General features: G+C 33.3%; 1 protein-coding gene across 1 annotated transcript; it reads left to right on the top strand.

Annotated features, from left to right (window-relative positions):
- The first annotated feature begins 9,127 nt into the window (after positions 1–9,127).
- Positions 9,128–15,626, top strand: LOC147812063 (uncharacterized). Its single transcript, XM_087162316.1, has 3 exons — positions 9,128–9,364; positions 12,622–12,742; positions 15,489–15,626. The coding sequence occupies exons 1-3, from the start codon at positions 9,174–9,176 to the stop codon at positions 15,624–15,626; spliced, it is 450 nt and encodes a 149-aa protein (XP_087018442.1). The 5' UTR covers positions 9,128–9,173.
- The last annotated feature ends 8,693 nt before the right edge of the window (positions 15,627–24,319 follow it).

Genomic DNA, 24,319 nt, shown 5'->3' with positions numbered 1-24,319 from the left:
GTTCACTTACCCCTGAGAGAAGAACGGTTAATGTCTATTTCTTTTCCTTCAGAAATTGTGATTTGCCATCTGTTGCTTTTTAAGGAAAACTCTGAGCTTTAGCAAATCAGTAGCATGGAAAATCTGCCCCCCCCCCTCCCGAGAGTTATTATATATTAAAGAGGAGCCGTGCTGAGGACTAAAAAAACTGAACTAAAATCCTCTTCAAAAAAAAAAAAAAAAAAAAATAAGAAAAAGTGAGTATCATATGATCACAATTCAAGAACTATTTATGGGATGTCTCTGATCCCATATCTCAAAAATATACTCATCAACTTAATGCATAACAAAATTAAAAGAGAATTCTAAAAAAAAATATCAAACAGCAGCGCTCACCATAGCAAAGCAAGCAATAACGACGCATGCGCACTGTTTACTATAACTCTTGAGGACAGTTAAAAAGTGTGATGACGTCCAAATAAGGTGCCCAAGCCATCAAACCCAAAGCAACATTCATTTTGCCAATGGGTAAAAGAGGATAGTAAAAGTATAGTGAATAATAAATGTATATAATACTCGATAATAAAAGTTTTATAATTTTATTTTCAAGTTACTGATGCTTTCGAGACACTCTTTACTTAGAGCTTATCCTCTACAACAAGGAGACGACACCACATAGGATTGGTTTGTAATAATTCTGCTCAAAATCGGGGAGTGATTCTGTTATCCTCTGTCCAAAGATCGCCCCCAGGGGCACACTCTTGTGAGACGGGCGTGGCGCACCGGGGCACCCAGCTGGACCTGAGCATTTTTCTATATCTCTCCTGCGACGATCCTGTTTTGAGTTTCTAACTTTCATTATTTATTACATTGACCTAGAGAGCAATTATTTGAGCTTTTATATTTTTGATTATTTTTGTTACGTTTATATATACATATGTATATTTATTAATTATGTTTCACTTCTTCATTTGTATTATATTTATTTATAAAAAAATTTCACTCTTGTCGTGGTTGCCAAATTGATTAGTAAAGGGCTTTTCGTCTTGATTTCGGTTTTATATCAAACTCTGATGGGAAGAAAACCACCCGCGTGTTTGCCGTGCGTGGAGACCCGTGTCCCTGGAAAGGGGGATCCTGGTAGTTGAGGGGCATCTTGGTACCCCAACACACTACTTTGGCCCCTGCTCCAGGTAAACGGGAGGTGCATAGTGGCCCGTATGCATCAATCAGCGTGTCACAAACGTCATCTGATGGCTAGGGTCAAGCCCGGGGTCACTTACTGAGCACCTCGTTAAGGGTGGAGGCAGCTTCAGGGGTGACTTTCGGGCGTATAGCTATTGGCCAGCATCGGTGTTAAGTAACAGATTTTTTACTGTCACTTACATCCCCTAAGTTGAACTCCGTGGTGGGTGGTGCAGTTGATAGTGGAAGTTGATTATTTTTTTCTATGGCTGAAAATGAACAGATGGTGTTCAGTTCCGCACACCGAAACAAAAGCGGGACAATTTTCTCTCCTAGTTTCAATCTCTCTAAATGCACAAATTACGACCCCACTACAGCAAAATTTCTGATCTTAAGCTCTACAGAAAAGAAACTTTCGTCTATATCACCATTTTTAGATCAAAAAACACTTGAAGCAAATATTGGTAATCCTAAAAATGTAAAACAGATGCCATCAGGAGATTTGTTAATCGAAACAAATTCCAACAAACAAACAGCTTCACTTTTGAAATTATCTGAACTCGGAAACGTTAAAATCTCAGTAACCTCTCACAACACTCTAAATATATCTAAAGGCGTGATCTCTGATAAGACGTTACAATCACTCCCAATTTCTGAAATAATCGAAGGTCTCTCCAGTCAAGGAGTTATAGATGCACGGCACATAACCATAAAAAAAGGTCCAGAAATAGTTACCACTCAACACATAATCTTAACATTCAACACTTCTATACTACCTGATGACATTAAAGCAGGGTACCGAAACTGTAAAATTCGCCCATACATTCCCAATCCACTCCGATGCTTCAAATGTCAAAAATTTGGCCATTCTACAAACAACTGCAGAGGAAAAGAGACTTGCTCTCGCTGCAGTGAAACCGGTCACACTTTTAAAACCTGTAATCAGCCAGAAAAATGTACTAACTGTTCCGAATCTCACTCTGCAAATTCTCGTCAATGCCCTAGATGGAAACAAGAAAAACAAATACTAAATATAAAAGTAATGCAAAACTTGTCATATTTTGAGGCCAAGAGCAAATTTTTAAACTCATAACCTAGACTTAATGTTTCAGATGCTTCATTGGTCAAAACTCCAAAAGCAACTAAATCCATTGGTATACAGACTGAAAATAATGAATCTGAGCTTCGGAATACAAAACGTAGCATATCACCCAAATGTCCAAAAGCTCTGACAACAACCCCTTCTCAGACAACCAATGCGTTGAAATCAAAATCTGCACAACCTTCACAGCAATCCAAAGTCGCAATCCTGTCAACTTCTGATCAGTTATTATCTAAAAATATTAGTAAAAACAGTCAATACCTGAAAATAACCCCACAAATTGTCAATGTTCTTCACAAAAAATTAACTCAATCCCCATTGGTAAGTAAACCCAAATACATATCTAAAAGCAGACAAAATCGTTTCAATAAAAACCGGAAAAAATTATCAAATAACCAACAAGATCAGTTTTCATCAGATACAATGGTTACAGACGACGAAAATTGCTCAGATGCTTCTCAAATGCAAATAGAAAAAGGGATGAAAACTCCAGAAAACCTTAAACCAAAAAACATAAAAATTAAAAATGGCCGATAGACTTATATCTTGGAATTGTCGCGGGTTTTATGTTAATTTGCCAGATATCAAAAATATTGAAAAACATAACCCCGTTTGTTTCGCACTTCAGGAAACATTTTTGAAACATAACCACAAGGCCAATATACAAAAATATTCGCACCTAAGAAACTACTTTATTAATGGAAATAAAGCATGCGGAGGTGTATCTCTCTTGATTTCAAAAAGTTATCCATTTTCGACTGTTCCATTAACAACTACCTTGCAAGCAGTAGCAGCACAAGTTACATTTCAATCAAAACTCATCACAATATGCAGCCTGTACCTTCCACCAAATCAATCAATATCGCAATCAGATCTTAACAACCTAATAGCAGAATTACCAGAACCGTTTATAATCACAGGTGATCTAAATGGACATAGCACAACTTGGGGCAGTGATACTACAAATTCTCGTGGGAATCAAATTGATACATTAATAGACGACCACCAACTCTGTTTACTAAATACGGATGAAAAAACACATTTCCACTTTCCATCTCGTACATTCCATACCATTGATTTGACACTGTGTTCACCACGCATTTATACCCTGTTGCAATTTTTTGTTTGGAATGACCTTTATCATAGCGACCATTTTCCTCTAATCATCAATATTTTTAAACCTGGGAATACTAATACAGTACATTTTCCTAGACTGCTAACACATTTTAGCAAATTGGTCACTTTTTCAAGAGTCACTAACATTCAATGAAGAAATTGTTGATAATGGTAATATTGAAGAAGCTGCACAACATATTACAAGTACTCTCATAAACGCATCTGAAAATTCCATTCCACGTACCTCAACTAATTTACCTAAATACCCAAAACCATGGTGGAACGAAGAATGCAGACAAACTCATAAAGCTCAAAGACGAGTCTGGAGAATATTCCGTCGACACCCAACTGTTGAAAATTTAATCCTGTTTAAAAAATCCCGTGCATTTGCAAGGAAAACTGGAAGGCAAAGCCAAAGAGAATCTTGGATTAAGTATATAAGTACCATAAATAACAATACGAAAGCAAAAGAAATTTAGCAAAAATAAAAAAATATCTGGTCATTACAACTCCTTACCTATTACGCATCTTGAAGTAAATGGAAATAAATTAACAGAAATTAAAGAAATAGCAAATACCCTAGCCGAAAACTTTTCCCGAGCCTCTAGTACAGAAAATTACTCTCCAACTTTCCAAAAATGCAAAACTCAAACTGAAAAAATGTACTTAGACCCTCTGTTGAACCTCACAATGATTACAATTCTCCTCTAACAATAACTGAATTAAAATCTGCTATTAATAAATGTAAAGAAACATCTCCAGGGCCTGACAAAATTCACAATAGTATGTTTAAACACCTCTCTGACACCCATTTGGAAATAATTTTAAAACTGTTTAATAGAGTTTGGCTGAATAGACAATTCCCATCAATATGGAGAAAATCATATATAGCTGCCATTCCTAAACCAGGTAAGGACCCTATACATCCTACCAATTACCGATCAATCGCTCGCACCAGTTGTCTTTGCAAACTTCTAAAGAGAATAATAAACGCAAGATTAATATATTTATTGGAATCTCGTTGTATTTTATCTAAGAGACAAAGCAGATTTCGCAAGTGTAATTCAACTGTTGACAATCTAATGCTCTTAGAAACTGATATACGTGAAGCGTTTTTAAAAAGGCAATATCTTGTGACGATATTTTTTGATATTGAGAAAGCGTATGATCGAACGTGGAGATACGGCATTTTAAGGGACCTTTTAAATTATGACATTAATGGAAATATGTTTTATTTTATTCAAAACTCAACAGGACATTTCAAGTTAGAATGAATAACACTTTATCTGACACTTTTAATCAAGAGGAAGGTGTTCCTCAAGGTAGTGTCATTAGTGTAACCTTATTTCTTATAAAAATAAATGATATTTTAACCACATTACCATCTACAGTGGACGGCAGGCTATTTGTTGATGATCTGCGGATCTCTTATAAGGCATCTCAGATGCACACTATCGAAAGACAATTGCAGCTCGCTATTAATAAATTATCCCAATGGACTGAGTTAAATGGTTTTAATTTTTCTACAACTAAGACAACGAGTATACACTTCTGTGGACGAAGAGGGATCCACCCCGATCCTGAACTGTATCTCAAAAACTTCCGCATTCCCGTTTTAAGCGAAACAAAATTTCTTGGCTTGATCTTAGACTCTTAACTCACTTTTACATCTCATATTAAGCACTTAAGAAAAACCCGTGGACTGAAATTAAATTTACTTAAAGTTTTGACAAACACCTCTTGGGGTGCAGATACAGATGCCATGCTCAAAATTTATAGGTGTACCATTTGATCTAAACTCGACTATGGTTGCGTTGTCTACGGATCAGCAAGAAAATCTGTTCTTAAATATCTTGACACCATCCATAATTCCGGCATGCGTATAGCAACAGGAGCATTTCGCACATCATTCATAAAAAGTCTCAACGTTTTATATCATGAACCAACTCTTGCTGAACGACGCAATAAGTTAACATTGAGATACTATTTTCATGTCAAAATCCATCATATACATTCCATGTTTTCAAATGTTACAACTCCATTTTATGAAAGATTATTTAGTAACAGACCCTCTGCAATACCGACTTTTGGTTTGAGAGTAAGAAAGCTTTTATCTGACCTAAACCTAGAAGACTATAATATTTTACCTGCGAGCGAATTAAGACCTCCTTGGGACGTCATTTCTCTCTAAACTATTGATATTTTTAACAATCTGACAAAAACACAAACTGCTGCTGACATTTACTTACAGCTTTTTAATTCACACCAAGAACAATATAGTAATTTTAATTCCATTTTTACAGATGGCTCTAAAAGCCTTGACCATGTTGCAAGCGCTGTTGTTACCCCTATATCCACAATATCTGAAAAATTACATTCAAAATGCTCCGTATTTACATGTGAATGCCATGCGGTTTATCTGGCTCTTCAATTTATTTCTTCTCAAAGGTTGAAAAAATGGATAATATATTCAGATTCAAAAAGTGTCATAGTTGCCCTACAAAATAGAGAACTGAATACACATTCTATTATAAATAATATTTTAAACCTATACAGCAATTTACTCCTAAAAGAATATGCCATAATTTTTTGTTGGGTGCCAGGCCATGCTGGCATTTCGGGTAATGCAACAGCAGATAAAGTGTGCTAAGTCAACAAACAATGTAACAAACAACCCCCTTACCTACACAGATATCAAAAATGCAATTGATAATAAACAATATTTACACTGGCAAAATGATTGGGAAAATGAAATAAATAATAAATTGCATGACATTAAACCTTCTATTAAATCTTATAAAAGTTAGTCGAACATTAGTCGAAAGCAGGAAGTAATATTAAATCGCTTGCGCCTTGGCCACTCTCGATTAACCCATAAACATCTTTTATTAAGCGAAACTGCACCCGAATGTTGTCATTGTAGAGAACAGCTCACAATTAAACATATTTTAACAAAGTGTAACGAATTTAAAACACAGAGACAACGCCACTTTGGTTGCTTTAATCCAACATTGATTTTATTAATTGGAGATAAACCCCACAAAAACATTTTTAATTATCTAAGGGACATTGGTTTTTACAAATCAATTTAGCTTTAACTTATAGCAGAATGTTTCTTATAAAACAAGTTGTCGGTGCGGTATGGCCAAAAATGGCTTTTGCGCCAATAATACTTAATTAACTAACTAACTGTCCAAAGATCGTGTCGAATGTTATTAATAATTTGGTTTTTAATTGTCTTAAAACTAAAAACCACAGAAAAAGCAAGCGCAAGAAACTGTCTGCCTGCAACCTTATCTCTCCTCTTTCTTAGAGGTTGTCCAGTAGATATTGCATAAGGTCATGAGAATACACGCATGATAATACGCACCCTGATCAGTAGGTTGATCAGATTGTAAATAATATTTCTCAATGTTAATAATTTCTAAAATCCACCAGATGGCGCTCTTACCAGTAACGTAGAAGGATTAATTGCATCCAATTTCCTCTACCGCGTTATAACATGAACACCATTCCTTGTTTTGCTATTAAATATGTTTCGTTGAAGGCGTTTGCAATGCTTTAAAACCCCGGAATCTTCGTATTAAACACATCTCTTTCTCTTAGAGTCAGACCGTACCTGCACAATGTCTGCAGCAAGAACCACGATGGCTCAGGGGTTAGAGCGTTTACTTTCCAATGAGGGTTTGAATCCCAGCGATGGCAGGTCGATATGAATTACGCATCAGGCTTGCACCGATCACAGAACTAACGAAAAATATCCTGAGTGGTTGACGGATCATGGGTTAATGTTTTATGAACAATAGTGGGATAGCATGGGTTCTTCCAAAAAGGCAAATTGCTTCCAATAATCGATCCAGAAGTTCCTTTGTCTTCTGGATTGGGTTCAAAATTACAAGGCTGCGGAGTTGAACAATAGTGGTCGTAAACCCAAAAATTAGGTCTTCTAGTTATTATTTACTAGAAGGTTACAGTGCCATTCATTAAATTAGGTAGTGCGCAGAGTGTCTATAATGAAATGGTTTTTAAAAGCTTTTATACATTGAAAAGTCCTAACTCAATCTGAAGGTAAAGCAAATTACTATTATAGAAATATATTCACGCAATTTTAAAAACCTTGACGAGACGAATTATCTTGAAAAAATATTGTGTAATAAAGAGGAAAAATATGTAGTCCATAGGTTGAAAAAGCTTAAAATTATTCAAATTAAAAATCTTATTTTCTATTATTATTATTTTTAAATAAATCATAAACCTGAATTTTCCTCCCTTGTTCTTCGGTTCCCCTAACGCTTTTGCCTAAGTTACAGTCCTTCTTCACATTATTAGACTCACTGAAGTTTTTCAATAACTACATGTTTTACACGAGTTTTGTATTCAATAATTTTTTATTTTAACATACATGTAATGGGTTTTTGTTCTGGAGATTTTTTATATATACTTCCTATTTGTATTTATTTTTAGCGTATTGCATTACAATGTTAACCAATTGATACACTAACGTAAACAAATGCAAACCGGTTTCAGGTAGCATTTTTGCGTCCGTCAGTCGCGGACACGTTTCTGTTGCTTTAAGCGCTGTGCGTGTGTGTGTGTCTGTTTCGCAGTTTAATACTACTCACTTATTTGTTTATTTTGTGAACAATGCTTGTAACTAAACAATTGGAACAAAAGGAGCGATCTTTCTCCCGCGTTAGAAAGCTGAAGTAAAGGCCCTCGTGAATGCTAAAATATTTTCAAATCTCGAAATTTCACGAAAATTGAAAGTTTTTGAAGCTAGCGTACGACGCATAAAAAGGAAAAAAAATCAAAATAAAAAATAATATTTTTAAAAATCACGTTTTTGTAGTGGAGAATAATAATTAAAAAATAAAAATTTGAAAAACGAGAAACGTGGGGAGCATGAAATATATGACAGTAATGTTATATTAGTGTATGTATATCTGTAATTGTATCTGAATGTGGATGTGGAATATGTTTGTGTATGTGGCTGTGCATGTGTATGAGTAAGAAAATGTGCATATGTATGTGTATATATGCTGTTATGTATTTCATGAGGCCTCTCGTTTTTCGTTTTTCAAATTATTCTCCTCTACAAAAACGTGGTTTTTTAAAATATTACTTTTTATTTTAATTTTTTTTTGTACTCACTTCCAAAATCCCACTTTTTTTAATCACTGTGCACAAAACTTTTCAACTGACAAGTGACACTAATTTGAAATAATCGAATCGACAACAAAAGACAATCGCGAAAATATTAATTTTTCATTATTTTAGATTTATTTTGCTTTATATGTATTCTCTTCATTTTCATGCATTGTTATCCAAGTCTGAACTATGTGCCAAATTTGAAGTCGGGAAGTTTGAAATCGATTACAAAATTCCACCCGTAGAGACATACACGAAGGCAAGTTAATACAAACGTGGTAAATTTGAGTCAGGGGACGAATTGAGCCCGAAATGAAAGAAAAGATGCAGCAGAATCTTATAATGCGTCTAATAATTTGACCAAGGACTGGTGTCTGGTCCTGTTTACATTTTTTAAGCATCATTTTATTGCTCCTTATTTAAAACAAAGCATTGAAATAATTTCCAAAATAAATTAACTACGAAACTTAAAAAGCAAAATTGAACATATTTTTGTAACACAAGTCTTCATTTTTATCATTCATGTGTTTTGTCTTTCAGATATTGAATAATAACCATTAAAAAAAAGTACATAAATATGGCCTCTTTAAAAGAAAAGATTAAATATGTGTTTGTGGAATCATATATTTCAAGTTTCGCTGAAATGGCAACGACATCATCTCTGAAAAGAAGATTTTTCACACTCGTCATATTTGTGTCATGTTTGGTCGGTTTCCTGTATCAAATGTACCAATTTTCGATGATTTATCTGTCATATGAAACTGAACAGAAGGAACTCTCTACTAATCCAAACTACGTGGAGTTACCGGCAATTTCATTCTGCAATGTCGATTCGTAAGTGTTTCTAATCTTTCCTATTGCTTTTACCAAATATTTAGTGCCACGCCATGACAGCGAAACTGCCACTCAAGCTTTTGACAGATTGATGCTTTCGTTGTGGTGCCAACTATGTACGATGCATGGACAATTTTAATCATGTATAAGGAGAGAAAAAGCTAATTTTAAAATTATATATACATATACAGACACATATAGATATATATATATATATATATATATATATATATATATATATGTGTGTGTGTGTATATATATATATATATATATATATATATATATATATATATAGCATATATATATATATATATATATATATATATATATATATATATATATATATATATATATATATATATATATATATAGCATATATATATAAATATATAGCATATATATATATATATATAGCATAATAAAGGAAAACACGAAGAAAATTACGAAAAGCAATAAGTTTTATTCACTGCGCATACGCTGCACGTAAATAGAACTCATAAAACAAGTTCAAAATGTAGAGAAAGCAAGGGAAAAATTACAGAACAATGAGAAAAAAGAAAAATAATAATACAAATAACAAATAATAAAAAACCGGGGGGGGGAAATGGACAAAATTTTTTTTAAAAACACGGACTATTATTATTTTCTGGTTTTTTAAAGAAATTTTTTGTCCATTTCCCCCCCCCCCCGTTTTTTTTGTTATTTTTATTTTTATTACTATTTTTCTTTTTTCCCCTTTTTTCATTGTTCTGTAATTTTTCTCTTGTTTTCTCCACATTTATAACTAGCTTATGCTTAGCAAATAAAACTTATTTTCTTATTTTTCTTCGTAAATCTCTCTTTTCTTGTATTCTTTTTCTGTCTTTATTACGTTATGTATTTATATATATATATATATATATATATATATATATATATATATATATATACCTGCATTACGTAATAAAGACAAAAGAAGAAAATCAGAAAAGAGAGATTAACGAAGAAAAATAAGAAAATAAGTTTTATTTGCTAAGCATAAGCTGCAAGTAAAATATAAAGAAAACCTGGAAAATATATGAATTTTTAAGGAGGACAAGAAAAATTATTAGTAAATGAATTATACTTTATATTTCAAGAATTTTTTTTAAAAAATTAAGCAAGACAAAAGATAAAAAAATAGAAAAGCCTGAAAACAAAATAAGGGGAAGATATCATGTCATTCGCTCACCCGTTTATAACCACATAAAAGAGTTGTTTCTGATATTATTGTTATATATCTAACTTTATTATTTAACACTATTTTTTTCGTCTAAATGTTTACATATTATTTTTTAATATTTTGTTTATCGATAATATTTCCTCTTCTCTTTAAAAACTTTTTATTTTTTTCCGTGTCTTCTTTGTATTTCTAACATTACTCTTTTGTTATCGCCGGAAAAAAATGTATTGTTAAAAAGGTTTGAAAAACACAAAAAGAAAAATGAAACTAATAATGAAACCGATTTAATTCGTTAACATAATCTCAAATGAAGTAAAAATAACATAATAAAAACAAAACAAAGCTTACAAAATAGAGAAATAAATAAAAAGATAACTTGCCAATTATGATAAATTATTAAAAAAATTATTTTCGTTACTAAGTTGCCAAGTTATAAGACATTAAATGAAAGCGTAAAAGAGAGTAGAGGGATGAATTTTTAAGGCGCATTCATACTAAAGTCAAAAAACGATCTGATTCGTTGCGTACCACGGACTTATCGGAGTTGGATAATTGCATGGAAACAGCTATGTTAAACTTAATAAGTGATTTCTTTTTCATTCTTAAAAATATTCTACTTAAGCACTGTCCAAGATTCCGGGCACTTCGTGGAACCCACATGAATAATTGCGAAGAGGAACATCAATTCTTCGCTATATTGACCTGCAGGAAAATTGTGATTCAAATTATTAAACAAACCCTCGAGGACATTCTAGCCCCAGATCAAATGACCCCAGTCATGAACCAACAATAGAGCATGTCATCGTCAATTTTTACTAATCAACTTTTAGCCTTACCTTTTGAATTTTTATCTACTTTTGATTTTTGACTTCATAGACTTCTAGTCAGACTTTTATTTTTAGACATTTACTATTTGGACTTTTAGCTTTCATTGATTTTAGTTTTGAGATTTTTTATCTCTTGTTTCCTTATTATTATAATCATTTAATTCTCGACATTTACGCTATTGGGTTTCATTGCCTTTAACACATGTTTTTAATTGTCAAACTTTATTGTTAATCCACTTTTAACTGATCACCACCACTGTCATTTGGCGAAATTTTACTGTAACTTTAGTTTTTAGAGAAATTTTATTGTAATAATTTTACTTTTATCTCCGTATACCTCCCTGAGGTGGGTCGGAGTTCAACCTTCTTTCATTCTTAAAAATACGAATTTTAACGATGGCATTTAAATTCAATGATTTTCATCGAATTTAAAAAAACCTTTATCAAAGGATATTTGTTATTTTAATTCTATGATGGTGGAAATTGGTTAATTTAAATTTTCCAATTCTGCTTGGAAAATTGAAATTTTCGCGAGACTCTAATGGCCTGTTTACACGACTTAAATTCTTGAATCCTAGAACTTGAAGGAACTTCTCTCTCCAAGAAATTGGATGATTCGTCGACACTATCTAAGTTCTTGAATGTCACTGATTGGTCGGATGAAAAACCAGCGCATGCGTATTGCTCATATTCAACACTGTAAAATCATACTGAAATGAATTCAAAATTACTAAATAAATTCAAATGAAATCCTGATTACACAAATAGACCCTAACAGATAATTTTATTTGGACTAAAATATATGAAAACGGACAGTAAATTGACGTAATCTGATGCCTGCTTGTTGACGTCACAAAACTTAAGAAGCTGATTGGCTAAGGGAGAAAAAACTTGGGTGGAAAGTAGAACATACTCTACTATCATCCAGGGACGTGGCCAAACTTCAAGCAGAACGAATTTCCAATAATTTCAATCTATCTTTGTCCTAGAACTTGGATCGTATAAGCAAGCCTTAATTGTCCAAACGAGAAGAGAAAGCAATAAACAATCACTTTGGCACTGAACGACGCATTTTTTGTTATCAAAGAACAGCTGTATGTCTCTCTTAAATTTTTTAATTTGGGTTGCTGTCCTCTGCATTATCAAAATGAATGTCTGACTTTAAAAATAATATTAGTTTGTCAATATTAATCTTTTGAGCTTTGTTTTATTATTTCTATTTCTTAAAGGCTTCGGAACAGTGAAGTATGCAAGATGAATGACAGCTACCTTAATTATGGTCCTCAAGCAGACGCTGCCTGTAAAAAATTTCCCAAACTATGCAAAGACACTTTTAAAAAATTTAAAGCGGTAAATATTTATAAGCTTATTTATTCCTTAAAATGAAAATATTTTAAAATGGAAGTATCTTGTTAAAGCTAATGTTCATAGCTGGCGATATTTAAGTTCACTTATTAAACTAGCATGCCAAAAATATATTAAGAAATCCAGTGGTTAAGAGTATCTGAGTTATATAATAGTATGATGTTTGTTCCCATTGTGCATCGATAGCAGTCTGTGCACATCTGGGGAGACTTTGAACCAGTTTTAGATAGGAGGTCATAGGTGCTGACTTCCATGCTCAAGTCAAAGTTTTTGATGTTTTTTCATTGATTAACCAACATAATTTTTATGGTAACCATCAATAATTCCATCATGAACCATTTAATTTTTTGAAGGTATCGAACTTAAGTAACCATCATCAGAATGTAGGACATTTATTTATGGTCTCTCTCTCTCTCTGTCTGTCTGTGTCTGTCTGTCTGTCTCTGTCGTCTCTGACTGTCTGTCTCTGACTGTCTGTCTCTCTCTCTCTCTGTCTGTCTGTCTGTCTCTCTCTGTCTGCCTGTCTCTCTCTGTCTGTCTGTCTCTCTCTGTCTCTGTCTGTCTCTCTCTGTCTGTCTGTCTCTCTCTCTCCCTCTCTGTCTCTTTGTCTCTCTCTCTCCCTCTCTGTCTCTCTCTGTCTCTGTCTCTCTCTCTCTTTGTCTCTTTGCGTCTTTCTCTCTCTCTCTCTCTCAATAGACCGAAGATACCCTTTTTGATACCCCACTGATGTTTTTAAGGTCAAGTGCCACTGCCCGGTATACATTCGCCCGGTTTACCCTACACTGATGTTTTTTTAAAGTCAAGTGCCATTGCCCGGTATATATTTGCTCGACACACCAAACACTGATGTTTGTTCTAATCTATCGTCAGTAAGTATTAAAATATCGAATAAATGTAATTATATCCACGAATAAATTAATATCAAATCGGATGTAATAAATATTTCGGACATTCACCAAAGCGACTAATTTGATTGTCAACATTCACCGGTGAAAGTCAACAACCACCGATTTCGGTCATTCACAGTAACATGAAAATAATTGATTTTGTTGGCGATGATCCCGTAAGGCGATAAAGAATCATGCATAGTACACGTAAGGAAGATATTAACCTCGAAAGAAAAGTGGATGAATACCCCGAGGAAGCGTTTCAGTTACAGGGTTATTTTAATTTCAGCAGTTTTGTTGGCGATTCGTGATCACCAAAGTATTTTCAAATCCAATATTGATTATGCGGGGTTGGCTTTGTTTTGGCTATGTTATATTTTGATAATTAGCCAATTTTGGATCTCCTATCCATGCTTCTCCGTTGCTAACAAATATTTAATTTCAATTTCAGATTTGTGGCATGCGGGCCTCGCTAGTCTCAACCCTTAAAAATATGATTCATGCTGTAAAAACTCTCGATATAGGAGAGTGTTTAATCCAGGGGCGGATTCAGAAATTTTTTCTGGGGAGGATCCCTCACAATTATTTTTTAAAAAATATAATTTTTTTTTTTGAATATTTTTAAAAAAAAAAACTATTGTTTTTAATGCTAGTCTTCTCATTTTTTTTAATGAACGATAAAATAATACAAAAACAATTCAGGTATTCAAAATCTTTGAATAATAAATGCATTGAGTTTTTTTAGAAACTTTGGCAAATCTGTCAATGATTTTTTCAACATCCAAATCAATTTCTCGATGAATGTTTAATACTGCAACTCCATTTAATCGTTCTTGATTTTGAGTTACTCTAAGCCAAGTTTTGAGATGTCGAAGAGTTGAAAAGGAACGTCCTGCTGTTGCTGCACTAACTGGCAGAGTTATTAAAATTCTTAACAACATATTGATTGATGGGTACAAATCGATGTCACAGGCAATAATGATCTTGGAAAGATCGTTGGGCACTTCAAGTCCCGTGTACAAGTCTTGAAGCAGTGAAGAACATAATTAGATTGAAAAAAAATCGCTTTTCCAACCTACATAGTTGTATATGCTCCCCTGAAATAATTTTTGAAATATTTCATTTCTCTTGCAAACTATTGAAAAAATTATTATTTTTAATTTATTTTTTCAATTTGTGGGGGAGGGTTATGACATCCCCCCCCATCGCCGAATCCGCCACTGGTTTAAACTTGATCCTTTTAAGGGATTTCTCTTCTTTAATATGATTATTATTTTGAATTGGGGCCCTTTTTCATAATTAATGAAATAAATTTTTGTCCAGGTGATTTTTTTATTTCCTTGAAACAATCATCAGTTTTGCAGCGATAATTAAGATGTGATGGTAATGACCAAAAATCCATGATGAGTTTAATATTACCACTATACGATAATATGGCTATTATCGTCATGAAATAAAATATGCTAATAATAACGAGATCACCGACGTCATGTATAAAATTATATTAGAAAAATACCAAAAATATTCAAAATGCTTTTCTTTTTATTTAAATGAGTAATGAGTATTTTTTTTAAAAAAATATTTATACTGAGATAAAATATTTAGCAAAGGGTCTGTTCAGCGGACTCAAATTTCTTCTAATGAGTTCTACAAAATAAAAAATGAAAATAACATTGTTAGGTAGATTTTTGAATGCTGAGTACAGATTTACAATTCCTACTTCAAATATTATCGGAATAATAAATTCTTAAAATAATTCTTTGCGTTATTGTATCTATATGTCTCATGAAATTTAAAAATCTGATGCATCTCTTTTTAAATTATTTCTTTTTTTTAAAAAATAGTATTGTCTTTCTCCCGAAATAATGGAAAAACTCAAAACTGAAGAAGTCTGGAATGTAGCTGAAACTTTATCTCACAGTGAGACCATGTTTTATTCATGTTTCGAAATCATTGGAAACGAACGAAAAGAATGTCAGTAAGTAATATCGGATCGTCTAAAATGAAATTTGTGGGTTACGCAATGTAGTGTGTCTACCAATACAAAATTACAATTACAATTCACTAGTATATAAGACATGTTTACTCTATTCTATGTTGGGGTACCATTTCCTAGTTGAAGTCTGGAATGCAGCTGAAACTTTATCTCACAATGAGACCATGTTTTATTCATATTTCGAAATCATTGGAAACGAACGAAAAGAATGTCAGTAAGTAATATCGGATCGTCTAAAATGAAATTTGTGGGTTACACAATGTAGTGCGTCTACCAATACAAAATTACAATTACAATTCACTAGTATATAAGACATGTTTACTCGATTGTATGTTGGGGTACCATTTCCTAGTTGAAGTCTGGAATGCAGCTGAAACTTTATCTCACAATGAGACCATGTTTTATTCATATTTCGAAATCATTGGAAACGAACGAAAAGAATGTCAGTAAGTAATATCGGATCGTCTAAAATGAAATTTGTGGGTTACGCAATGTAGTGTGTCTACCAATACAAAATTACAATTACAATTCACTAGTATATAAGACATGTTTACTCTATTCTATGTTGGGGTACCATTTCCTAGTTGAAGTCTGGAATGCAGCTGAAACTTTATCTCACAATGAGACCATGTTTTATTCATATTTCGAAATCATTGGAAACGAACGAAAAGAATGTCAGTAAGTAATATCGGATCGTCTAAAATGAAATTTGTGGGTTACACAATGTAGTGTGTCTACCAATACAAAATTACAATTACAATTCACTAGTATATAAGACATGTTTACTCTATTCTATGTTGGGGTACCATTTCCTAGTTGAAGTCTGGAATGCAGCTGAAACTTTATCTCACAATGAGACCATGTTTTATTCATATTTCGAAATCATTGGAAACGAACGAAAAGAATGTCAGTAAGTAATATCGGATCGTCTAAAATGAAATTTGTGGGTTACACAATGTAGTGCGTCTACCAATACAAAATTACAATTACAATTCACTAGTATATAAGACATGTTTACTCGATTGTATGTTGGGGTACCATTTCCTAGTTGAAGTCTGGAATGCAGCTGAAACTTTATCTCACAATGAGACCATGTTTTATTCATATTTCGAAATCATTGGAAACGAACGAAAAGAATGTCAGTAAGTAATATCGGATCGTCTAAAATGAAATTTGTGGGTTACACAATGTAGTGCGTCTACCAATACAAAATTACAATTACAATTCACTAGTATATAAGACATGTTTACTCGATTGTATGTTGGGGTACCATTTCCTAGTTGAAGTCTGGAATGCAGCTGAAACTTTATCTCACAATGAGACCATGTTTTATTCATATTTCGAAATCATTGGAAACGAACGAAAAGAATGTCAGTAAGTAATATCGGATCGTCTAAAATGAAATTTGTGGGTTACACAATGTAGTGCGTCTACCAATACAAAATTACAATTACAATTCACTAGTATATAAGACATGTTTACTCTATTCTATGTTGGGGTACCATTTCCTAGTTGAAGTCTGGAATGCAGCTGAAACTTTATCTCACAATGAGACCATGTTTTATTCATATTTCGAAATCATTGGAAACGAACGAAAAGAATGTCAGTAAGTAATATCGGATCGTCTAAAATGAAATTTGTGGGTTACACAATGTAGTGCGTCTACCAATACAAAATTACAATTACAATTCACTAGTATATAAGACATGTTTACTCGATTGTATGTTGGGGTACCATTTCCTAGTTGAAGTCTGGAATGCAGCTGAAACTTTATCTCACAATGAGACCATGTTTTATTCATATTTCGAAATCATTGGAAACGAACGAAAAGAATGTCAGTAAGTAATATCGGATCGTCTAAAATGAAATTTGTGGGTTACACAATGTAGTGCGTCTACCAATACAAAATTACAATTACAATTCACTAGTATATAAGACATGTTTACTCTATTCTATGTTGGGGTACCATTTCCTAGTTGAAGTCTGGAATGCAGCTGAAACTTTATCTCACAATGAGACCATGTTTTATTCATATTTCGAAATCATTGGAAACGAACGAAAAGAATGTCAGTAAGTAATATCGGATCGTCTAAAATGAAATTTGTGGGTTACACAATGTAGTGCGTCTACCAATACAAAATTACAATTACAATTCACTAGTATATAAGACATGTTTACTCGATTGTATGTTGGGGTACCATTTCCTAGTTGAAGTCTGGAATGCAGCTGAAACTTTATCTCACAATGAGACCATGTTTTATTCATATTTCGAAATCATTGGAAACGAACGAAAAGAATGTCAGTAAGTAATATCGGATCGTCTAAAATGAAATTTGTGGGTTACACAATGTAGTGCGTCTACCAATACAAAATTACAATTACAATTCACTAGTATATAAGACATGTTTACTCGATTGTATGTTGGGGTACCATTTCCTAGTTGAAGTCTGGAATGCAGCTGAAACTTTATCTCACAATGAGACCATGTTTTATTCATATTTCGAAATCATTGGAAACGAACGAAAAGAATGTCAGTAAGTAATATCGGATCGTCTAAAATGAAATTTGTGGGTTACACAATGTAGTGTGTCTACCAATACAAAATTACAATTACAATTCACTAGTATATAAGACATGTTTACTCTATTCTATGTTGGGGTACCATTTCCTAGTTGAAGTCTGGAATGCAGCTGAAACTTTATCTCACAATGAGACCATGTTTTATTCATATTTCGAAATCATTGGAAACGAACGAAAAGAATGTCAGTAAGTAATATCGGATCGTCTAAAATGAAATTTGTGGGTTACGCAATGTAGTGTGTCTACCAATACAAAATTACAATTACAATTCACTAGTATATAAGACATGTTTACTCTATTCTATGTTGGGGTACCATTTCCTAGTTGAAGTCTGGAATGCAGCTGAAACTTTATCTCACAATGAGACCATGTTTTATTCATATTTCGAAATCATTGGAAACGAACGAAAAGAATGTCAGTAAGTAATATCGGATCGTCTAAAATGAAATTTGTGGGTTACACAATGTAGTGCGTCTACCAATACAAAATTACAATTACAATTCACTAGTATATAAGACATGTTTACTCGATTGTATGTTGGGGTACCATTTCCTAGTTGAAGTCTGGAATGCAGCTGAAACTTTATCTCACAATGAGACCATGTTTTATTCATATTTCGAAATCATTGGAAACGAACGAAAAGAATGTCAGTAAGTAATATCGGATCGTCTAAAATGAAATTTGTGGGTTACGCAATGTAGTGTGTCTACCAATACAAAATTACAATTACAATTCACTAGTATATAAGACATGTTTACTCTATTCTATGTTGGGGTACCATTTCCTAGTTGAAGTCTGGAATGCAGCTGAAACTTTATCTCACAATGAGACCATGTTTTATTCATATTTCGAAATCATTGGAAACGAACGAAAAGAATGTCAGTAAGTAATATCGGATCGTCTAAAATGAAATTTGTGGGTTACACAATGTAGTGCGTCTACCAATACAAAATTACAATTACAATTCACTAGTATATAAGACATGTTTACTCGATTGTATGTTGGGGTACCATTTCCTAGTTGAAGTCTGGAATGCAGCTGAAACTTTATCTCACAGTGAGACCATGTTTTATTCATGTTTCGAAATCATTGGAAACGAACGAAAAGAATGTCAGTAAGTAATATCGGATCGTCTAAAATGAAATTTGTGGGTTACACAATGTAGTGTGTCTACCAATACAAAATTACAATTACAATTCACTAGTATATAAGACATGTTTACTCGATTCTATGTTGGGGTACCATTTCCTAGTTGAAGTCTGGAATGCAGCTGAAACTTTATCTCACAATGAGACCATGTTTTATTCATATTTCGAAATCATTGGAAACGAACGAAAAGAATGTCAGTAAGTAATATCGGATCGTCTAAAATGAAATTTGTGGGTTACGCAATGTAGTGTGTCTACCAATACAAAATTACAATTACAATTCACTAGTATATAAGACATGTTTACTCTATTCTATGTTGGGGTACCATTTCCTAGTTGAAGTCTGGAATGCAGCTGAAACTTTATCTCACAATGAGACCATGTTTTATTCATATTTCGAAATCATTGGAAACGAACGAAAAGAATGTCAGTAAGTAATATCGGATCGTCTAAAATGAAATTTGTGGGTTACACAATGTAGTGCGTCTACCAATACAAAATTACAATTACAATTCACTAGTATATAAGACATGTTTACTCGATTGTATGTTGGGGTACCATTTCCTAGTTGAAGTCTGGAATGCAGCTGAAACTTTATCTCACAATGAGACCATGTTTTATTCATATTTCGAAATCATTGGAAACGAACGAAAAGAATGTCAGTAAGTAATATCGGATCGTCTAAAATGAAATTTGTGGGTTACACAATGTAGTGTGTCTACCACTACACAATTACAATTAACTGGTATATAAGACATATTTACTCGATTCTATGTTGGAGTACCTTTTCATAGATAAATTTTGACATTGTACTTCAATTATTTCGTTGCTACTGAAGTAATTTCTCGAAAATTTCTTTCAAAAACCTTTTTGATTATTGTCTGCAAAATTATCATAGCTCATATGGAATCACTTTAAAAAGTTTTTACAAAAATAATAAACCTTTATCCGTGATTATACCGCAGTAAATTTAAGTAATAAAACAGTCATTGATGCAGAAGTATGTTTTATAATGTGTCTATATGTTTCTATATAATGTGTCTATATATTTTACATATATGTCTACAAAAAATGAAATGTAAAAGTAAGTAAAATTAATTAAATTAAATGTAAAATTAATTAATTGTTGAGATTGAGAGTGTGAAAGTTTACCGGCAATCAATTTTGATGAGTTTAATTTTGATTTCCTCGTGAATAAATCTTCAATTTTTTTATGACTAGATTGTTTTTTTCTTGATTACATATTAATCTCTGATTATTAATTTCTTATATTAAGGTAAAAATTCTAACATATATTGTTCCCCGGCAAGAAAAGTTAAAAAATAGCATTTGAGAAAAATCAACTTATTCTGAAATAGCACAATCTAGAGTTGAGACACTTTTTGAGTTTAATGGGGCACTTTGCACATAAATATTTTTTATTGGCATAACCTCAAAATTGCTGTTTTTTTTACTTGTGTCACGTTTCTTTCCGGGGTGTGATATATTAAAGGTGAAGATAACGTACACTGTTTATATTTATAAGCGAAAAATTCATGAAATACATTTTTGACATATTGTGATTTTCTTATAATTTAAAAGCTTCAAAAAAATTTTTAGTAAGATTTTTACTCATTTTAATTACACTAAAATCTACTTAAAATTAGATATTTAAATATGTCTGTTCTTTAGTAAATTTATTACTAATTTTATTTTTATTCTTTTATTATTTATTTATTTTTAAATTTGGAAAGTTGCTCTTACACATTGCCATCTTTAAAAAATATTAAACCTATTTTGTAATTATTTTTCTGCCGAATGCAGCTAAAACCTAATCTCATACTAAAAGTATTGGGAGTAGAAATTAGTTCTGTCCGTTTTTAGTGGTCGTAAATGCATTTATTTCAGAACAAAATGAATGAACTTATTAATCAAAATAATGTCCATCGCTGACTGCTACTTATCCTCACCTTTCATGAAATTTTCGAATTCCATCTCGAAAAAATTTCTCGTCTTTTGAGGTGATCCAAGTTATCAGGTAATTTTCGATTTCTGCAAAAGAAGTGAACCGGTGACCTGCCAAATCATGCTGCATCCATCGGAACAAGAAGTAATCAGAAGGAGAAATGTCCATCGAATACAGAGGGTGCGGTAAAATATCCAACCTGAGCGTTTCCAAATAATTTTTTACAAATTTTGCGACATTAGGTCGACCGTTATCACACAGAAGAATAACTTTGTCATGTCTTTGCTCGCATTCCGGCCGTTTTTCTCGTAATGCACAGCTCAAACCAATGGATTATAGCCTATACCGATCGCCCGTAACGGAATTGCCTGGTTGTAGCAGCTCATAGTATACAACATAATTCACCATTTTTGAAACGTCGAAACCATTTCCTACATGATTTATGAGTTGGAGCATTGTCACCATAAACTTCAACAAGCGTTCGATGTGCTTCAGTTGCACTTTTCTTCCAATTAACGCAGAAACATAAAACCTCCCGCAAGTGATGTTTAGTTATCCCAAAATTTGGCATATTCAACAAAGTAAAACTTAAAGCGAAATAAACTGAATATTATTGACAGATGTTTAACCTCTCTGAAACCACCGAAACCAGCTGCCACAATGAAACATTCTTTACAGCCACAGCCATCTTAAAAAAACGGACTGAATTAATTTGTACTCCCAATACGTTTTATTCTTATTTTGCAATTGTTAGAATCGAAAACAAAACTTGCGAACAGTAATGGGTCGTCAAAGAAGAAATTTGCGGGTTTTTCAACCTATAAATTTCATTGATCAACCTTTAAATTTGATTTACAAGTGAAATTTAACAGATTGTTTTGTCATTGGCTCAACATATTACCATTTTGTAACTTTTTGTTGAAATATTACATCTCTTACCAGCTTAAATAAATTATCATTCCCAGGAAACACTAAAAATATTTTCTTAATTATTATTAATATTTCTTTTGTAGAAACTTTATCGCACACTGAGAGTATTTTTTATTAGTATTGAGTTATTTGTATATTCAAAGCATTAAAAACGGAAAGGAAACATGCGAGTAAGTAGTATTAGGTTGTTAAGGAGGAAATTTACAGGTTATCCAACCAAAAAATTTCATCAGTCCACAAATTTAAAAGTCAGCTTAAACTAATTATTTTCTGCAGGATTTTACCGGTTTTTTTTTCATTTCAGTTTAAATATTACATCTCTTAAATAAATCGTCATACTTGAAGAATATTGAAAATATTTTTTTAATTAATTTTAATGAAAAGGCAAAAATTTAAATTTGCTCTATTATGAAGTATCAGATTTTACGAGACACTGCAGCATTGCAAAACATGTGAAACATCAATAGTGCAGTTGTCTACAACGCTGATAGGCAGAGAAAAAAATTATCAAAAAGCACCTCAAAGCATAATTTTCACTAAAAAAAGCTATTTGTCAGTATTTAGAGCATTTGCACATAACCATCCCTAATTGTTTTATAAAACCTGGCTCATTGGTTTCAGTATTGCAACGAGACAAAATGATGCAAATACACTCTATAACAAAAAAAATCGACGCACCAAGAAGGATTTATCCGATTGAAACAAAAATTGGTGGATAAGAAGACAATGTACAAAACAGTAAATGATTAAAATTTCAGAACAATTGAATAATTTCTGCAGAGTTACAGTAACAAGTTCAATAAGGTGTTGACCCGCCTCTAGCCTGGATACAAGCTGCCACACGGCGTGGCATAGACCGATAAAGCTCCTGGATGGTCTCTTGCGGTATTTCCTGCCAAATTCGATCCAATTGTCGAACGAGGTCATCAACATTCCGCGCCAGATGCAATCGCCTTCCCAGACATGCTCGATAGGAGAGAGATCTGGTGATCTGGCAGGCCAAGGAAGAGTTTGACAAGCTTGCAGACAGTTCATAGCAACACGTGCCGCATGTGGTCTGGCATTGTCCTACTGAAAAACCAGTCCAGGACGCTGCAAAAGGAACGATACCAAAACAGGTATTAGGATGTCGTCGACGTACCGCTGTGCAGTACGTGTACCTCTAATGACGACCAAAGGGGTACCGCTGTCAAGGGAAATGACACCACAGACCATAATGCTTCGTTGAGGGCCGGTGCAGCATGCAATAGTGAAGGCAGGATCCTCCCTCTGTTCTGTGCGTCTCCATACACGTCTTCGATGATCGTCAGGACACAGTTGGAGGATGAATAATACTGCAACAAATGATTTGTGTTAGAAATATCTTTTTAACTAGGTGTTAAATGGTAGCCTATTTAATTCTTTTTACTACGAAGAGCCATTGCATTATGACCACCCTCCATCTATAACAATGGGCTCGCCCAAATTTTAGCGGTTTCTCGCCCAGAAACAATGTTTTCATGGGGCCCATTAGGAACCATAATCCGCATAGAACAATCCCTGACGTCTGTAAGCTACTTGAACATAATTGCAGACCAGGTTCACCCATTCATGGCAGTAGTTTTTCCTACAGGGGATGGTGTTTACCAAGAGGATAATGCACCATGTCATAAGGGTCAAATCGTCTTGGATTGGTTCGAGGAACATTCCAGTGACTTTCAAGTCATGCCTTGGCCCCCAAATTCACCTGACCTTAATCCAATAGAGCATATGTGGTCCAACTTGGAAAACCAAATTCGTGCTACCACGCTATCCTCTCGCAATGTGAGGGAATTGCAGGACCAGTTGGTGAGCGCTTGGTACCAGATACCTCAGACTATCTATCAGCACCTCGTGGAATCAATGCCACTGCGGGTGATAGCAGTTTTGAGGACTAAAGGTGGTCCTACATGTTATTACCAGAGTGGTCATAATGTAATGGATTTTCGGTGTATTTAGCTTCTTCAAATTAAAAAACTCAGTATTTTTAACCTTTAGAAACGGTTTTAGTGATAATTCAATAGGTGATTTCTTCTATTGTCTTGTGTTAGATGAATT

This window comes from Parasteatoda tepidariorum, chromosome 4 (assembly GCF_982258835.1).
Source record: "Parasteatoda tepidariorum strain Cologne lab strain chromosome 4, Ptep-v5.0, whole genome shotgun sequence".
Taxonomy (NCBI): Eukaryota; Metazoa; Arthropoda; class Arachnida; order Araneae; family Theridiidae; genus Parasteatoda; species Parasteatoda tepidariorum.
Note: the sequence above shows the minus strand (reverse complement) of the source record. Positions and strands in the feature narration are given on the sequence as shown.

What these genes read in the sequence shown, in the direction of transcription:
- LOC147812063 (XM_087162316.1), top strand. Translation starts at nt 9,174, where the DNA reads ATGGCAACGACATCATCTCTGAAAAGAAGATTTTTCACACTCGTCATA. An exon ending in TCATTCTGCAATGTCGATTC is followed by an intron (nt 9,365 to 12,621) that starts GTAAGTGTTTCT and finishes TATTTCTTAAAG; the next exon opens with GCTTCGGAACAGTGAAGTAT. An exon ending in CTTTTAAAAAATTTAAAGCG is followed by an intron (nt 12,743 to 15,488) that starts GTAAATATTTAT and finishes TTTAAAAAATAG; the next exon opens with TATTGTCTTTCTCCCGAAAT.